At 43.6% G+C, this 18,271-nt stretch overlaps 2 protein-coding genes across 2 annotated transcripts; both read left to right on the top strand.

The window, feature by feature from the left end:
- Window positions 1–6,177: 6,177 nt before the first annotated feature.
- On the top strand, window positions 6,178–18,264 carry ccnyl1 (cyclin Y-like 1). Its single transcript, XM_037280935.1, has 11 exons — window positions 6,178–7,065; window positions 14,922–15,118; window positions 15,237–15,311; window positions 15,405–15,448; window positions 15,574–15,674; window positions 15,750–15,785; window positions 15,848–15,899; window positions 15,975–16,094; window positions 16,475–16,641; window positions 17,387–17,549; window positions 17,720–18,264. The coding sequence occupies exons 2-11, from the start codon at window positions 14,956–14,958 to the stop codon at window positions 17,834–17,836; spliced, it is 1,038 nt and encodes a 345-aa protein (XP_037136830.1). The 5' UTR covers window positions 6,178–7,065; window positions 14,922–14,955; the 3' UTR covers window positions 17,837–18,264.
- On the top strand, window positions 10,226–13,352 carry LOC119115089. The gene is made up of 5 exons (XM_037239270.1): window positions 10,226–10,716; window positions 11,839–12,108; window positions 12,261–12,515; window positions 12,610–12,873; window positions 13,119–13,352. The coding sequence occupies exons 1-5, from the start codon at window positions 10,659–10,661 to the stop codon at window positions 13,322–13,324; spliced, it is 1,053 nt and encodes a 350-aa protein (XP_037095165.1). The 5' UTR covers window positions 10,226–10,658; the 3' UTR covers window positions 13,325–13,352.
- Window positions 18,265–18,271: the final 7 nt, after the last annotated feature.

The raw sequence follows: 18,271 nt of genomic DNA, 5'->3' as shown, positions 1-18,271 counted from the left end.
TTTTCTATCTCGATGATTTTCGATATGGGCCTCATCTTAACAAGCTTTCCCTCGTTGAGGTCACCGTTGAGTTGGTGTTCTCTTTGCAATACCCCAGCAGCTGAATATTATTTTTTGTAAGGACTTGTTATGTCGCAATAAACTGCACAAGCAGACGTAGAAAGGACTCGCGTCAATTAAATCTGCATGTTGTCTATCGACTACAGTCAAACTATTTGATACTGTATGCGTTATTTAGAAACAGGTTTAAGGCATTCTATCGTTCTACTTTTTTCTTGTAACTTGTATGCGTTTTCATAATCATACAACTTGTTTCTCAGAGAGTGGCGCGGGCAAGTTTGGTTGATGAGCTGCTCTTGCATACACCAGGATGAGCTGCGTGATTCTGGACAGTGATGTTTTGGGAGAAAGGGGGCATAGACCTTTTCTTTGGATTCGAATTTTCATTTGCTTGTCTATACAATCCACAAAATATGTGATCTATGGTCATGGCAAAATGAGAGATCTTAGTTTTGGTAGTACATTACGGGGGGGGGGGGGGGTGTCTGGTGTTATAAAGACACTTTTAAATGAATTTACGATTTATGTGCAAATTTTTGCGATTTTTTTTGTGTGTTCTAAGTCGAATTTACTTTAATCGTCTGTTTTAGTTTTCATATGATGGACGGAGCACGTCGCTGCCTGTTAGTGTCCTTTTTGCCAAGCAGAGCAGCTGCATGCAGGTAACATATTGGTGGATTGCAGCGTAACAGTGACATCTAGCGGTCAACTGGCCGAACAACAGAACAGCCTCTGAACGAAGTGCCTGTCTGTCTGTCTGTCTGTCTCCCTATCGTCGGTCGGGCTAGTATCTTTTGGAAAATTTTCAATGACTTTTTGGTTAACACTGTTCTTACCCTTGAACATATTTTTCAACACAGAAAGTGAAACGAAATTTCTTAAATTGCATTAATCTTGTCGGTGTAAGTGACCCTTGCATGTTAGGTGAAAAACCCTAGCTAATTTGATCTTTTTACATCTATTTTGATTGTATTTTTATGATCCTTTATTTTATTGCTTTTTATTTGGTATTGTGTAACGGTTACTGTTTGGTTATGGTCGAAGCCATTTTTGTCACGTACTGTATGTTTGATACGGACGTTCCATTTAAATAAAAAAAACATTTTTCATTTATGTAATGACTTGAAAGGCAAGAAAGCATGAAGGGAAAGCCTCTTGCTGTGTGACGATGGAAAAAGGTAGCGTCGTTATGCACCAGAATTGGCGTAAATAAAGGAATGCCGTGAACGCAGGTGCTCGTAGGGGTTACCGTGAGCACCTACTTTAACAGGTTTTATTTAATTTTTTTTGTAACTGGCAATGGCATTTTATAACGGTGAAAACAACCCCCATCATTTTTACACATAAATAATAAAAACAATAATGCCTGAAAAGCAGTGGGAAGAACAAAATGCCATTGAATCCCCACCCCAAGATTGTTCCAATAAAATGTTTGTTTCGTTTTTGACAGATTTGCTTTTTTCAGGTGCTTCAAAGAGTCACAGTTGAATATTTATTTATTTATTTATTTATTTATTTATTTATTTATTCATTGTAACAGACAGTGGCATTTTATAGCAGTACAAAAAGGAAAATACACAATTTTTACACACAAATGATAAAAAACAACAATAATGCCTGAAAAGCAGTGGGAAGAACAAAATGGCATTGAATCCCCACCCCAAGATTGTTCCAATAAAATGTTTGTTTCGTTTTTGACAGGATTTGCTTTTTTCAGGTGCTTCAAAGAGTCACAGTTGAATATTTATGTATGTATGTATTTATTTAAGGCGACAGGCAGTAGCATTTTATAGTGCTACAAAAAGGAAAATACACCGTTTTTACACACAAATGATAAAAAACAACAATAATGCCTGAAAAGCAGTGGGAAAAACAAATTGGCATTGAATCCCCACCCCTAGATTGTTGCAATAAAATGTTTGTTTCGTGTTTTTTTTGCTGGATTTGTTTTTTTGTGTCATTTTTGTTGAAGTGGCACGCGTTTGCGTCCCTGGCCTGGATCAATGGATTGTGCGCAACACGGCCTTGTTCGTTTGTTTGTTTGTTTGTTTGTTTGTTTGTTTGTTTGTTTGTGGCATCGATCAAGTGTCAACGGGCTCGCAGATATTAATCAAAACACGAGACTTGTGAAAGGAGGAGGAGAACCAAACGTGCCGGACGCTCGCTCGCTATATGGCGTAAGATCATGGCGATGAGCAAAATAGGCTTTTTGCGTGCATCACGCATGCACCCGTCCGTCATAAAGTTCCCACAAGCAGCCAGCCAATGGACGAGCAACAAATGTGCAAAACTTTGAAAGCATGACGAGGGCGCTTGTTCACTCCATTTCGTCGCTCTTCACACAGCTCTCTCCAGCTCCGAAGGCTGGTTCACTTGAAGACTCGTCTTGGAAAGCGAGAAAGAAGATGAACTTCTCCAAGCTGCTGTGCTTGGTCCTCGTCTACATTGAGCAATTTGGCCGAGGTAAGTAAGGCCGTTTATTCAAATCGTGGTGTGTCTGTGTGTTTATTCAATGTCATCAATGTCCTTAGGCACCGTAAAGAGTCAATTCTGATTTTTTTTTTGCAACGCATGTGTTAACAAAGGGAATCGCGTTTGTAAACACGAAAAAAGAAGAAGCTCAGATTTCTTTTTTACAAATAACAAAGGGAAACGCATTTACCAACAGAAGGGGTTGGGGTTGGGGTCAAAATGTTGTTTCAAAGAAAGCCTCGTTTAAAAACCAAACATTTAAAACCGCTCATTGAAACTTCCTTGCACTAAATGGAATAAATGGCGACTTTTTTTTTCTTAAAAAAAAACAAATTCAAATCACGTGTGCATCAGATGAGCAACTTATACGTTACCTTGGTTTCAAATCTAAAAGAAAACATTACCAAGCACTCGTGGAAAGAAAAAGGAGGAGGGCCAATTGGAATGGTCTGATTAATGTCGCAGGTCCAAAGTATTGATTGCATGGCGGATGATAATTCGGTGCTGTGTGTGTGTGTGTGTGTTGTACCTTCCACCTGCGTCTTTCATCTTTTTCAAATGACATCAAGTTGCAGTGGCTAAATGTGAATAGGGAGAAATAGCAAATGCGTCTTCAACCTTTTTCTCTGGTAAATCCAAAAAATGACAACACGTTACAATGGCTAAATGACTATTGAGAAATGCGTCTTGAATCTTTTTCTCTGGCAAAGCAAAAAATGACAAGTTGCAGTGACTAAATGTGAATATTGAGAAAAGGCAAAATGCGCCTTTAATCTTTGGCAAAGCAAAAAATGACAACACATTGCAAAGGCAAAATGTGAATCTTGAGAAATGGCAAATGCGTCTTGAATCTTTTTCTCTGACAAAGCAAAAAATGACGAGTTGCAGTGGCTAAATGCACCTTTAATCTTTGGCAAAGCAAAAAATGACAACTCGTGTGAATCTTGAGAAATGGCAAATGCGCCTTGAATCCTTTCTCTGGCAAAGCAAAAAATGACAAGTTACAATGGCTAAATGACTATTGAGAAATGAAAACCGCAAATAGCGCGTAACAGTCTTTCCTCAAATGTGTATTTTAGACAAGACCAGAGTGAGTGATACTTTATCCTCTTCTGTTTTTGTAGCGCTAGACTGCAATGGCATCGTGGATAATAGTATGGATTGCGAGGGCAAGCAGGACGAACAGGTCAAATTGATCATTAAAGACACAGAGAACGCAGACACCACCTGGTTGAAGGGACTGCCACCCGTCAGCCCCCAAGCTAATAAATACACAGTAGTTAATGATCCTCAACCAAAGTCTCTGACGATCTTGAGCCTGGAAGAAGCCGACGAGGGAACCTACAAGGCCGCTTACGGCGATCCCGTAAAATCTGAAAGCTTCAACGTCAAAGGTTAGATGTTGCAGGAAAACCGCTCGCCACACGAAAGCTTTTTACGGCGGCTCGTGTACAAAATTGAGACCAAAATGGCAAGGCATCCTTTTCAATGTACTTTGCACACAGACCAGAGTGAGTGATTCTGCTTTTCTTGTGCTGGCTGGCAGTGATACCAGTCTGCAAGGGCAGCAGCACCAAGACGAAGTGCAAGGGCAAGAGCGGCGGAAAACTCACATTGGAAGCCATCGGTATCCCCGGTCCCATCACCTGGGTGAAGGGGTCCACCACCATTACCGAGTCGGGTACCAAGTACGGTCCAGTTAACCAGTCTACCCTGCTGATCAAGGAGCTGGCAGAACTCGACCAGGCAGACTACAAGGCCACCGGCACTGGCAGCTCAGCACAAGAGTTTGCCGTCCAAGGTTTGATGTCGCAGGAAAGCCACTCGCTGCACAAAAGCTTCTTGCGCACCATCTCTTTCCCATTTGCTCACTTCTGCTTTTCTTGTGCTGGCAGTGGCGCCAGTCTACATGGGCAGCACTGAAACACCCAAGCCGTGCGTGGGCAACCTGGACAGAGACATCGTGTTGAAGATCGGAGGCTCAGTTAGCAACAAGAAGGTCGTCTGGACGAAGGGCGACGTTACCCTTACGGGTGTCAAATACGTCAAAAGCGGAAACGATGAGTCGGTGCTGAAGATCACGAACCTGGCAGCCAACGACGCGGGAGAGTACAAGGCCGTGTACAACGATCCAGAGGTTACCGAAATCTTCATTTTGGGTGAGTTTGATGTTGCAGGACGATGGATCCACTCGACCCGACAAGCACACGCACGCCTTTGCTAGATCCTCAGACATTTTGCATTTCATTGGCAGTGGAAACAAACAAAAAAAAGCCCATTCAGCACTTCTTGTTTTCTGCACTCGCAGCACTGAATGAATACTTTGGCCGGCGGCAAATTTGAGGAAAAAACGTGCGAGAAGTTGAAAAGCTGACCTTTTCCAATTGTGTTTCCCGTTCCAAAGAGGTGAAAAGTGTCACTCCTGACAACGACAAGGCCCCTCCCGGCGGCGGCACCAAGAAGCCCAGCGACGACGGCGGCACCAAGAAGCCCAGCGACGGCGGCGGCCCCAAGAAGCCCCGCAGCGGCGGCGGCGGCAACCTGTCCTACTCACCTGCTCTGCTGGTGACAGTCATCCTGGTGCATCTGCTGCTTCAGCTGGCCGCCTAGAAGGCAGCAAGCCAAAGGAGAAGGGAGAAATGGCCAGCCATTGATTGAGATTTGCCACTGTAGGTGGATTTTGGTTTTCTTCCCATTGATTCAACGCAACGTGTGCTTGCTGCTTTTTGCATTTTGCGTTTCTTTTGATTCAACTCAACGTGTGCTTGCTTGCGTCTCAAACTCCGTTGTAATTTCCCCCCTACATTAGCTTCAATAAAATCATCAATCCTGGTTTGCTTTTAATGAGCTCCTTCACAAATGGCGAGGAGTGAAATGGAGCGTGAGCGTGCGTGCGTGATGCAATTTGAGAAGTTTAAATGCTCTAAAATAGAATATCTTGAAAAAGTTATCTTCTCTTTTACTCTGAAGGAAGTATTTGGTGCTTCTCAATTTGTCGAGTACAACACTTTTTCACTAAGCTCAGTGGCCTAGTGGTAGAGTGTCCGCCCTGAGACTGGAAGGTTGTGGGTTCAAACCCCGGCCGGGTCATACCAAAGACTATAAAAATGGGACCCATTGCCTCCCTGCTTGGCACTCAGCATTAAGGGTTGGAATTGGGGGGTTAGATCACCAACTGATTCCCGAGCGCGGCATGGCTGCTGCTCACTGCTCCCCTCTCCCCCAGGGGATGGATTAAAATCACACGGGGATGGGTTAAATGCAGAGGACAAATTTCACCACACCCAGGTGTGTGTGTGACGATCATTGGGACTTTAATCTTTAATCTTTAATCTAAGAATTGAACGTGGACTTGATGAATTATTTACATGGATAAAATGGCAAAATTCATTGTTGCACTTTGAATTCTGAGTTTCCTAAAACCTCGACTTCATGTTTTGATTGACAGCACAGGGTTTGTTTTAAAAAAAAATAATAAAATAAAAAATGGGTGTGACGCTACCAAAATAGCAATTTACGAATACAAAATGAATGACAGCTCTCTCGGCAAATCCGCGCCCCAGGAAAATATTTTTCTAGTTCCTCGACCAATAAGATCAATTGGAATCCTTTTGTAGGCGGGGTTAGACGCATCTCATTGGAAAACGGTGCTGCTTTGGTATGAGCGGCGATAGCTACGAGATTACGATGATGTGAGACTTTTGGCCCAAATTAAACAAGGACAGAGTGCGGAGGGCTTACAAAAGTTGCTGGCGCGATGGGAAACTAAAATATAACCCTAAGGATTTAATTTGATTTGTTTCGCCGTGTTGGATTGAGCCTCTTTTGCTCGCAGTAGGCCGCAGAATCCTCGGATTGGATTTTTTTCGCGAGCGCCAGAGGACAGCCAAGCTATCTGGCAAGTAGCTTGGAGCCCCATTTAACTGCGTGATGTGCCAATATTCATTTCGCTATATTTTTCATTATATTAACTAAAACATTTTCTCGCTGCTCCCTCACGCACAATTTCTCGCGATAGTCCATGGAAGGCCACAGAAGCCTCGACCTGGGTTAATTTCGTTAGCCTGGAGGACACCCATAACTAACTGGAAAGTCGTTTTAAACCAGTTTATGAACATTAAACCGTATGTCGTGCTAAACATTTCGGAGCTGCAATATTTATCTTCACGCAAGAGTATATTTTTTTCCGACGCGGTTGAAAGCTCCGCGATGAAGCCAGCTCGCTCGAGCAATGAATGAATGAGGTCGGGGGAGGGGGTGTGTGTGTGATAAGAACCACCCGCTTGCTCCATAACGTCACTTTTAATTGAAAGAGTCGTCTTCCTCATCTTCATCGGCCTATTGTGGGGCCGCTAATTCGGGACTTGTTGGCCGCTGCTTCCCCGCGCAAGTGGCAGAGGAATGCCGACGCTTGGAGTTGGCGGACGGCTGCTGTTTAGCATGACGAGCTAATGGAATGCTAACATTGAGCCCTGCTGGAAGAGAGCGGGGCGCCCGGCCGGAAGCAACTAAGCGTACAAGCATTCGGACTACATTGGGACACGCTGATATACCCATGGTAAACATTTAGACGTATGGTGGGCAAGCTTGGCCATCTGGACAATTCTAAAACTTGGAACCCGTTTGGAAGGACTGTTTTCCTTCACAGGACACTCCCAGAGGACCCTCTGAACCAGTCTCAAAGTCGACATTATGTGACACTTTTAACGTATGTCAGACTGAGGTCCTTTTATTTCACTGTGTCCTTTTGGGATTTGTAAAGTAAACCCACCAGGTATGTCCGTTTTTACTCCGTTAACTGTTAAAAAAAAAAAACGACAAATGTGTCATTTTAAACATTTGCATGAGTTACACGGCCAATCTTATAATATGTGTTTATTTTTTTATACGACAAATGTGTACATAGACGCTACTGCATGTGTAGGCTTGATGTACCTCTGTTTATTGATATATTTGTAATATACTGTACACGTACGTGCGTGTGTGTGTGAGTGAGGCCTGGCGGTCACGGCAGCTACAAGTTTGTTGGTATACGAGGTTGCGGTGCCATATTTTTGTATTTTCATTTTGATCATTGTCCCCCCCCCCCCCCCCCCCCCCCCCACAAAAAAAAAAATTGTGTTCAAAATATAATCATCTTATTTTATCACATGGACACAAACATCTAATGGAAGCACAAATGTTCTTTCAAATTGACTTCAATTGACCATCAATTATTCACAGCTTCACAAATGTATTTGAAGCTTTCTTTGTAATCATTTTATTTCATAATTGTGAAGCTTTGCCAGCAGTATTTTTTTTAATTTTTATTTTCTTTTAATAGTTTTTGGATTTTGCTATTGTACAGTGGACACGTCTTATTTGTAGTGTCAACCGGATGGCTGCTGTGCTCAAGTTGTGTTTCATGTCCAGAGGAACGCTGATAGATCATTTTTAATGTACATACAGTATATATGAACGGGGAAGGGGTAAACATGTATACATGAATGTGGTTTATTTGTAACATTCACTCACTGTACTGGTGCTGGCTGGAAAAGAAAAATAATAACAGGAACATTTCTAGGAATTTTCTATCTCGATGATTTTCGATATGGGCCTCATCTTAACAAGCTTTCCCTCGTTGAGGTCACCGTTGAGTTGGTGTTCTCTTTGCAATACCCCAGCAGCTGAATATTATTTTTTGTAAGGACTTGTTATGTCGCAATAAACTGCACAAGCAGACGTAGAAAGGACTCGCGTCAATTAAATCTGCATGTTGTCTATCGACTACAGTCAAACTATTTGATACTGTATGCGTTATTTAGAAACAGGTTTAAGGCATTCTATCGTTCTACTTTTTTCTTGTAACTTGTATGCGTTTTCATAATCATACAACTTGTTTCTCAGAGAGTGGCGCGGGCAAGTTTGGTTGATGAGCTGCTCTTGCATACACCAGGATGAGCTGCGTGATTCTGGACAGTGATTTTTTGGGAGAAAGGGGGCATAGACCTTTTCTTTGGATTCGAATTTTCATTTGCTTGTCTATACAATCCACAAAATATGTGATCTATGGTCATGGCAAAATGAGAGATCTTAGTTTTGGTAGTACATTACGGGGGGGGGGGGGGGGGGTGTCTGGTGTTATAAAGACACTTTTAAATGAATTTACGATTTATGTGCAAAGGAAAATGTAATTGCAACTTTTTTAGAAAATTGTTTTTTTTGTCATTTGTGTCATCACTTTTGATGAATGCATCGTGTGTAGTTTTTTTTGTGTGTTCTAAGTCGAATTTACTTTAATCGTCTGTTTTAGTTTTCATATGATGGACGGAGCACGTCGCTGCCTGTTAAAGTGTCCTTTTTGCCAAGCAGAGCAGCTGCATGCAGGTAACATATTGGTGGATTGCAGCGTAACAGTGACATCTAGCGGTCAACTGGCCGAACAACAGAACAGCCTCTGAACGAAGTGCCTGTCAGTCTGTCTGTCTGTCTGTCTGTCTCCCTATCGTCGGTCGGGCTAGTATCTTTTGGAAAATTTTCAATGACTTTTTGGTTAACACTGTTCTTACCCTTGAACATATTTTTCAACACAGAAAGTGAAACGAAATTTCTTAAATTGCATTAATCTTGTCGGTGTAAGTGACCCTTGCATGTTAGGTGAAAAACCCTAGCTAATTTTATCTTTTTACATCTATTTTGATTGTATTTTTATGATCCTTTATTTTATTGCTTTTTATTTGGTATTGTGTAACGGTTACTGTTTGGTTATGGTCGAAGCCATTTTTGTCACGTACTGTATGTTTGATACGGACGTTCCATTTAAATAAAAAAAACATTTTTCATTTATGTAATGACTTGAAAGGCAAGAAAGCATGAAGGGAAAGCCTCTTGCTGTGTGACGATGGAAAAAGGTAGCGTCGTTATGCACCAGAATTGGCGTAAATAAAGGAATGCCGTGAACGCAGGTGCTCGTAGGGGTTACCGTAACGGTAACCCTACGAGCACCTACTTTAACAGGTTTTATTTAATTTTTTTTGTAACTGGCAATGGCATTTTATAACGGTGAAAACAACCCCCATCATTTTTACACATAAATAATAAAAACAATAATGCCTGAAAAGCAGTGGGAAGAACAAAATGCCATTGAATCCCCACCCCAAGATTGTTCCAATAAAATGTTTGTTTCGTTTTTGACAGATTTGCTTTTTTCAGGTGCTTCAAAGAGTCACAGTTGAATATTTATTTATTTATTTATTTATTTATTTATTCATTCATTGTAACAGACAGTGGCATTTTATAGCAGTACAAAAAGGAAAATACACAATTTTTACACACAAATGATAAAAAACAACAATAATGCCTGAAAAGCAGTGGGAAGAACAAAATGGCATTGAATCCCCACCCCAAGATTGTTCCAATAAAATGTTTGTTTCGTTTTTGACAGGATTTGCTTTTTTTCAGGTGCTTCAAAGAGTCACAGTTGAATATTTATGTATGTATGTATGTATTTAAGGCGACAGGCAGTAGCATTTTATAGTGCTACAAAAAGGAAAATACACCGTTTTTACACACAAATGATAAAAAACAACAATAATGCCTGAAAAGCAGTGGGAAAAACAAATTGGCATTGAATCCCCACCCCTAGGTTGTTGCAATAAAATGTTTGTTTCGTGTTTTTTTGCTGGATTTGTTTTTTTGTGTCATTTTTGTTGAAGTGGCACGCGTTTGCGTCCCTGGCCTGGATCAATGGATTGTGCGCAACACGGCCTTGTTCGTTTGTTTGTTTGTTTGTTTGTTTGTTTGTTTGTTTGTTTGTGGCATCGATCAAGTGTCAACGGGCTCGCAGATATTAATCAAAACACGAGACTTGTGAAAGGAGGAGGAGAACCAAACGTGCCGGACGCTCGCTCGCTATATGGCGTAAGATCATGGCGATGAGCAAAATAGGCTTTTTGCGTGCATCACGCATGCACCCGTCCGTCATAAAGTTCCCACAAGCAGCCAGCCAATGGACGAGCAACAAATGTGCAAAACCTTGAAAGCATGACGAGGGCGCTTGTTCACTCCATTTCGTCGCTCTTCACACAGCTCTCTCCAGCTCCGAAGGCTGGTTCACTTAAGACTCGTCTTGGAAAGCGAGAAAGAAGATGAACTTCTCCAAGCTGCTGTGCTTGGTCCTCGTCTACATTGAGCAATTTGGCCGAGGTAAGTAAGGCCGTTTATTCAAATCGTGGTGTGTCTGTGTGTTTATTCAATGTCATCAATGTCCTTAGGCACCGTAAAGAGTCAATTCTGATTTTTTTTGCAACGCATGTGTTAACAAAGGGAATCGCGTTTGTAAACACGAAAAAAGAAGAAGCTCAGATTTCTTTTTTTACAAATAAAGGGAAACGCATTTACCAACAGAAGGGGTTGGGGTTGGGGTCAAAATGTTGTTTCAAAGAAAGCCTCGTTTAAAAACCAAACATTTAAAACCGCTCATTGAAACTTCCTTGCACTAAATGGAATAAATGGCGACTTTTTTTTTCTTAAAAAAAAACCAAATTCAAATCACGTCTGCATCAGATGAGCAATTTATACGTTACCTTGGTTTCAAATCTAAAAGAAAACATTACCAAGCACTCGTGGAAAGAAAAAGGAGGAGGGCCAATTGGAATGGTCTGATTAATGTCGCAGGTCCAAAGTATTGATTGCATGGCGGATGATAATTCGGTGCTGTGTGTGTGTGTGTTGTACCTTCCACCTGCGTCTTTCATCTTTTTCAAATGACATCAAGTTGCAGTGGCTAAATGTGAATAGGGAGAAATAGCAAATGCGTCTTCAACCTTTTTCTCTGGTAAATCCAAAAAATGACAACACGTTACAATGGCTAAATGACTATTGAGAAATGCGTCTTGAATCTTTTTCTCTGGCAAAGCAAAAAATGACAAGTTGCAGTGACTAAATGTGAATATTGAGAAAAGGCAAAATGCGCCTTTAATCTTTGGCAAAGCAAAAAATGACAACACATTGCAAAGGCAAAATGTGAATCTTGAGAAATGGCAAATGCGTCTTGAATCTTTTTCTCTGACAAAGCAAAAAATGACGAGTTGCAGTGGCTAAATGCACCTTTAATCTTTGGCAAAGCAAAAAATGACAACTCGTGTGAATCTTGAGAAATGGCAAATGCGTCTTGAATCCTTTCTCTGGCAAAGCAAAAAATGACAAGTTACAATGGCTAAATGACTATTGAGAAATGAAAACCGCAAATAGCGCGTAACAGTCTTTCCTCAAATGTGTATTTTAGACCAGACCAGAGTGATACTTTGGCCTCTTCTGTTTTTGTAGCGCTAGAGTGCAAAGGCGTGCAGGATGGGAGTAAGGATTGCGAGGGCAAGCAGGACGAACAGGTCAAATTGATCATTCAAGACACAGAGAACGCAGACACCACCTGGTTGAAGGGACTGTCACCCGTCAGCACCCAAGCTAATAAATACACAATAGTTAATGATCCTCAACCAAAGTCTCTGACGATCTTGAGCCTGGAAGAAGCCGACGAGGGAACCTACAAGGCCGCTTACGGCGATCCCGTAAAATCTGAAAGCTTCAACGTCAAAGGTTAGATGTTGCAGGAAAACCGCTCGCCACACGAAAGCTTTTTATGGCGGCTCGTGTACAAAATTGAGACCAAAATGGCAAGGCATCCTTTTCAATGTACTTTGCACACAGACCAGAGTGAGTGATTCTGCTTTTCTTGTGCTGGCTGGCAGTGATACCAGTCTGCAAGGGCAGCAGCACCAAGACGAAGTGCAAGGGCAAGAGCGGCGGAAAACTCACATTGGAAGCCATCGGTATCCCCGGTCCCATCACCTGGGTGAAGGGGTCCACCACCATTACCGAGTCGGGTACCAAGTACGGTCCAGTTAACCAGTCTACCCTGCTGATCAAGGAGCTGGCAGAACTCGACCAGGCAGACTACAAGGCCACCGGCACTGGCAGCTCAGCACAAGAGTTTGCCGTCCAAGGTTTGATGTCGCAGGAAAGCCACTCGCTGCACAAAAGCTTCTTGCGCACCATCTCTTTCCCATTTGCTCACTTCTGCTTTTCTTGTGCTGGCAGTGGCGCCAGTCTACATGGGCAGCACTGAAACACCCAAGCCGTGCGTGGGCAACCTGGACAGAGACATCGTGTTGAAGATCGGAGGCTCAGTTAGCAACAAGGAGGTCGTCTGGACGAAGGGCGACGTTACCCTTACGGGTGTCAAATACGTCAAAAGCGGAAACGATGAGTCGGTGCTGAAGATCACGAACCTGGCAGCCAACGACGCGGGAGAGTACAAGGCCGTGTACAACGATCCAGAGGTTACCGAAATCTTCATTTTGGGTGAGTTTGATGTTGCAGGACGATGGATCCACTCGACCCGACAAGCACACGCACGCCTTTGCTAGATCCTCAGACATTTTGCATTTCATTGGCAGTGGAAACAAACAAAAAAAAGCCCATTCAGCACTTCTTGTTTTCTGCACTCGCAGCACTGAATGAATACTTTGGCCGGCGGCAAATTTGAGGAAAAAACGTGCGAGAAGTTGAAAAGCTGACCTTTTCCAATTGTGTTTCCCGTTCCAAAGAGGTGAAAAGTGTCACTCCTGACAACGACAAGGCCCCTCCCGGCGGCGGCACCAAGAAGCCCAGCGACGACGGCGGCACCAAGAAGCCCAGCGACGGCGGCGGCCCCAAGAAGCCCCGCAGCGGCGGCGGCGGCAACCTGTCCTACTCACCTGCTCTGCTGGTGACAGTCATCCTGGTGCATCTGCTGCTTCAGCTGGCCGCCTAGAAGGCAGCAAGCCAAAGGAGAAGGGAGAAATGGCTAGCCATTGATTGAGATTTGCCACTGTAGGTGGATTTTGGTTTTCTTCCCATTGATTCAACGCAACGTGTGCTTGCTGCTTTTTGTATTTTGCGTTTCTTTTGATTCAACTCAACGTGTGCTTGCTTGCGTCTCAAACTCCGTTGTAATTTCCCCCCTACATTAGCTTCAATAAAATCATCAATCCTGGTTTGCTTTTAATGAGCTCCTTCACAAATGGCGAGGAGTGAAATGGAGCGTGAGCGTGCGTGCGTGATGCAATTTGAGAAGTTTAAATGCTCTAAAATAGAATATCTTGAAAAAGTTATCTTCTCTTTTACTCTGAAGGAAGTATTTGGTGCTTCTCAATTTGTCGAGTACAACACTTTTTCACTAAGAATTGAACGTGGACTTGATGAATTATTTACATGGATAAAATGGCAAAATTCATTGTTGCACTTTGAATTCTGAGTTTCCTAAAACCTCGACTTCATGTTTTGATTGACAGCACAGGGTTTGTTTAAAAAACAAAAAAACAATGGGTGTGACGCTACCAAAATAGCAATTTACGAATACAAAATGAATGACAGCTCTCTCGGCAAATCCGCGCCCCAGGAAAAAATTGTTCTAATTCCTCGACCAATAAGATCAATTGGAATCCTTTTGTAGGCGGGGTTAGACGCATCTCATTGGAAAACGGTGCTGCTGTGGTATGAGCGGCGATAGCTACGAGATTACGATGATGTGAGACTTTTGGCCCAAATTAAACAAGGACAGAGTGCGGAGGGCTTACAAAAGTTGCTGGCGCGATGGGAAACTAAAATATAACCCTAAGGATTTAATTTGATTTGTTTCGCCGTGTTGGATTGAGCCTCTTTTGCTCGCAGTAGGCCGCAGAATCCTCGGACTGGATTTTTTTCGCGAGCGCCAGAGGACAGCCAAGCTATCTGGCAAGTAGCTTGGAGCCCCATTTAACTGCGTGATGTGCCAATATTCATTTCGCTATATTTTTCATTATATTAACTAAAACATTTTCTCGCTGCTCCCTCACGCACAATTTCTCGCGATAGTCCATGGAAGGCCACAGAAGCCTCGACCTGGGTTAATTTCGTTAGCCTGGAGGACACCCATAACTAACTGGAAAGTCGTTTTAAACCAGTTTATGAACATTAAACCGTATGTCGTGCTAAACATTTCGGAGCTGCAATATTCATCTTCACGCAAGAGTATATTTTTTTCCGACGCGGTTGAAAGCTCCGCGATGAAGCCAGCTCGCTCGAGCAATGAATGAATGAGGTCGGGGGAGGGGGTGTGTGTGTGATTAGAACCACCCGCTTGCTCCATAACGTCACTTTTAATTGAAAGAGTCGTCTTCCTCATCTTCATCGGCCTATTGTGGGGCCGCTAATTCGGGACTTGTTGGCCGCTGCTTCCCCGCGCAAGTGGCAGAGGAATGCCGACGCTTGGAGTTGGCGGACGGCTGCTGTTTAGCATGACGAGCTAATGGAATGCTAACATTGAGCCCTGCTGGAAGAGAGCGGGGCGCCCGGCCGGAAGCAACTAAGCGTACAAGCATTCGGACTACATTGGGACACTGAGCTCACACAGCCTGGCCCGGTATGGGGAACACGGTGTCGTGCTGTGTCTCCCCGGAGTCAAGCCCCAAGCTGCCGTCCAGGCAGCCGGCGGAGCGGCTGGAGGAGTTTCTAACCAGTACGGAAGTCAGCGATGACAACAGCGCCCCGTACCTGCAGCACATCAGCGACAGAGAAATTCCTGACGGTTCGTGAGCTTTATAAAAATCTAATAACATAAAATAAAAACTGTTTTATGCATTAGTGAGGTTGCGTTGGTTTCCAATACTTTAAATCCTTCTTAGTATCCGATTTTCTTTTAATAGAGCTGGCTTTAGAGTCCAACCCATCGGACCATGCTCGAGTCAGCACCATCTTCCTGTGCAAGTCCCAGACGGACGGTGCGTTAATGTTTCATACTGTGGAGCATAGACGACTTAAGTCATGTACATGACATATTGAATTGACAAAAATAACATGTGTTTTGTTGACAGTGCGTGACAGAAGGAAAAGCAATCACATCAATCACATCAGTCATGTAAGTTCCCCCTCATAGGAAATAATATTCGTGATCTTCTCCCTGTTCATACTGTAACCACAACGTAATAAGAGGGTTAACAGTTGTAAAAATAACTTAACCACCTTCTGTATGTGTGTGCGCAGGTGTCTCCTGGGCCGCTGTCCAAGAAGTACAGCTCATGCTCCACCATCTTCATTGACGACAGTACTGTCAGCCAGCCCAACCTCAAAAGCACAATCAAATGGTGACAATGTGTGGACACATCATATTGTAATAACATTTAAGACTTACCGTAAAGTTTCTTTCTATTTGCCTCCAGTGTCACTTTAGCAATCTACTACCACATCAAGAACAGGTAAGTCCATACACACTTATAACTTTCAACTACAGTACGACTTAACGGGTAATGTACTGCAGGGACTCCGACCGCTCTCTGGACATCTTTGACGAAAAGCTGCATCCTCTATCGGTGAGTTCATCGATATCTCAACCAGCGTGTTCAGCAAATACATCGGTCATGTCCAATCTGTGTCTTGCCGCGCAGAGAGAGGCGGTGCCAGACGAGTACGGCTGCATGGACCCTGAGCACAAAGTCATCTATCGTTTCGTCAGGACGCTCTTCAGTGCTGCACAACTCACTGCCGAATGTGCCATTGTCACGCTTGTAAGTACACAGTGTTGATTGCTATTATTTTTGTTGAAGCCAAATGAATCAAGTATCTCTTTAAAAGCTAAATCTATCTTAACTGTCCCCAAGCAATTGCGCTGTACTGGATTTGAAGGGCACATTTTTAACATTTAATTCTGTGATTGTTTGGCTTGCCATGACAGAGTTGAGAATTCCTATTTTCAGTCCTCAACACTAAGAACATTTAGACACCAGAGGGCAGCAAAAGCTAGCAAAATATTGTGGGTCTCATTTCAATGCATTGTTACTGTTTATTGTTCAGAACAATGTCGTTTCAGTTTTCTTGTTATGATCATTGAAGCCATCAGCGTAAATGAAATGGAGATAATAAAGGTGTTCCTGTCTCTGGAGCTCAGGTGTACCTCGAGCGCCTGCTGACGTACGCCGAGCTGGACATTTGTCCCTCCAACTGGAAGCGCATTGTGCTCGGAGCCATCCTTCTGGCCTCCAAAGTCTGGGACGACCAGGCCGTTTGGAACGTAGACTACTGCCAGATCCTCAAGGACATCACCGTAGAAGACATGTGAGTGGGTGGGGGGGTCATTTACACCTAAAGCTCCAGCTACTTTTATTTCTGGATAGTTTTTGGAAAGGAAAGAAGAACACACCTCAAAGGTTCCTGGACCGCTCGAAAGTACTATATCAAGCTAACAGGGTTCCAAAAAAATCCATCGTTAGTTATACGGATGTTCGTCAAGGCACACTCGGAAACAAATGGATGGTGCGTGTGTGCGTTTTTGTGTGTGTGTTGCCCTGGCTTCATCTGAGAGTCTTTGTGGATGAAGGATGAAGAGGGGGTTGTTTTCAGAGAAATGTAGGGTGGCTCTCAAGTGCTCTCGCTGCTTCCACATAATGGGCCTGCCTCTCGCCCACTCCATTAGTTGCCCACGGATACCACACACGCACGCACACGCGCACGGAGAGTGCCCTCGGTACACCTTTTGGCGGCCAACAAAGCAAAAACCTGGATGCGGTCGCCATGGTGACTAGTGCCCTCAGAGGCTGTGTGATGATAAAGAGGCAGGACCACCGAGCTTGCAGCTCTTGTCAGTTTCATATTTTGAGGTTTTGGTAATAGTTTCAAAATGGAGCCTGCAACAGAGAAGACGATGCAGAAAGGCTAGCACAGCACCATGACTTTCCTCTTACTTGTTAACGATACGCTCGTTACAAGCGAATGGTGTTATTTGACAAGAAGTGGTCAGGCTCGGCAGACTTTTGAGCCTTCCCGAGGCCTCAGCTGTGTGCTTTTGTCCCGCCCGCTGCAGGAACGAGATGGAGCGCCACTTCCTGGAGCTGCTCCAGTTCAACATCAACGTGCCGGCCAGCGTTTACGCCAAATACTACTTTGACCTGAGGCAGCTGGCCGACGACAACAACCTCAGCTTCCCACTGGAGCCGCTCAACAACCAGCGGGCGCAAAAGCTCGAGGTGACATTAACCTTACAAACGCTCATGCCCGAGTTAAAATAAAAAAAAATAAATAAAAAAAAGAGATATTCACATTTTACATGTGAGTCAAAATAATAGAAAAACTAAATGTTACTCACCCGCAAATATTTTTTTGTAGTCATTGTTGTCGCATGTTGTGTTGAATGCAGGCCATCTCCAGACTGTGCGAGGACAAGTATAAAGATCTGAGTCGGGCGGCCATGAGGCGGTCGCTCAGCGCCGACAACCTCATCGGCATACGATGCTCCAACGCCATACTCTCGTAAGACCACCAGATAACCCCCCCCCCCCTCCACGTCAACATTACTGCTGCCAACCCCGGTTTAACGCAATTATTTTTTATACCTTCTATTTATGCGCAACTCACCCTGGTCGCATGGGCGCCACTCTAATGCCGTATAGTCATTACAAAACAGCATCTTGTTGGGAAAACTAAAAGTCCACCTTTCCACATCATGGAAGATCAGGATTGACAGTATTGTAACCCCGCTGTCCCAAATATCGTTCTCCATTCCCAGTGAACAAACTACAATTACATTCATGTAGAGCTACTGAAGGGGACTCGACGGCCAGAGGGAGAAAAAAAAAGTTGGTTTTGCTTACTATGTAGGCTACTAGCTGTGAAATGCCATTTTTAAATGGAAAACCCATTTGCAGATGGAGTATTTTAAAATAAACACTAATCATGTATACACGTGGCC

This window comes from Syngnathus acus, chromosome 21 (assembly GCF_901709675.1).
Source record: "Syngnathus acus chromosome 21, fSynAcu1.2, whole genome shotgun sequence".
Classification (NCBI taxonomy): Eukaryota; Metazoa; Chordata; class Actinopteri; order Syngnathiformes; family Syngnathidae; genus Syngnathus; species Syngnathus acus.
The sequence above is the reverse complement of the archived record's forward strand: the minus strand, read 5'-3'. Positions and strand labels throughout refer to the sequence as shown.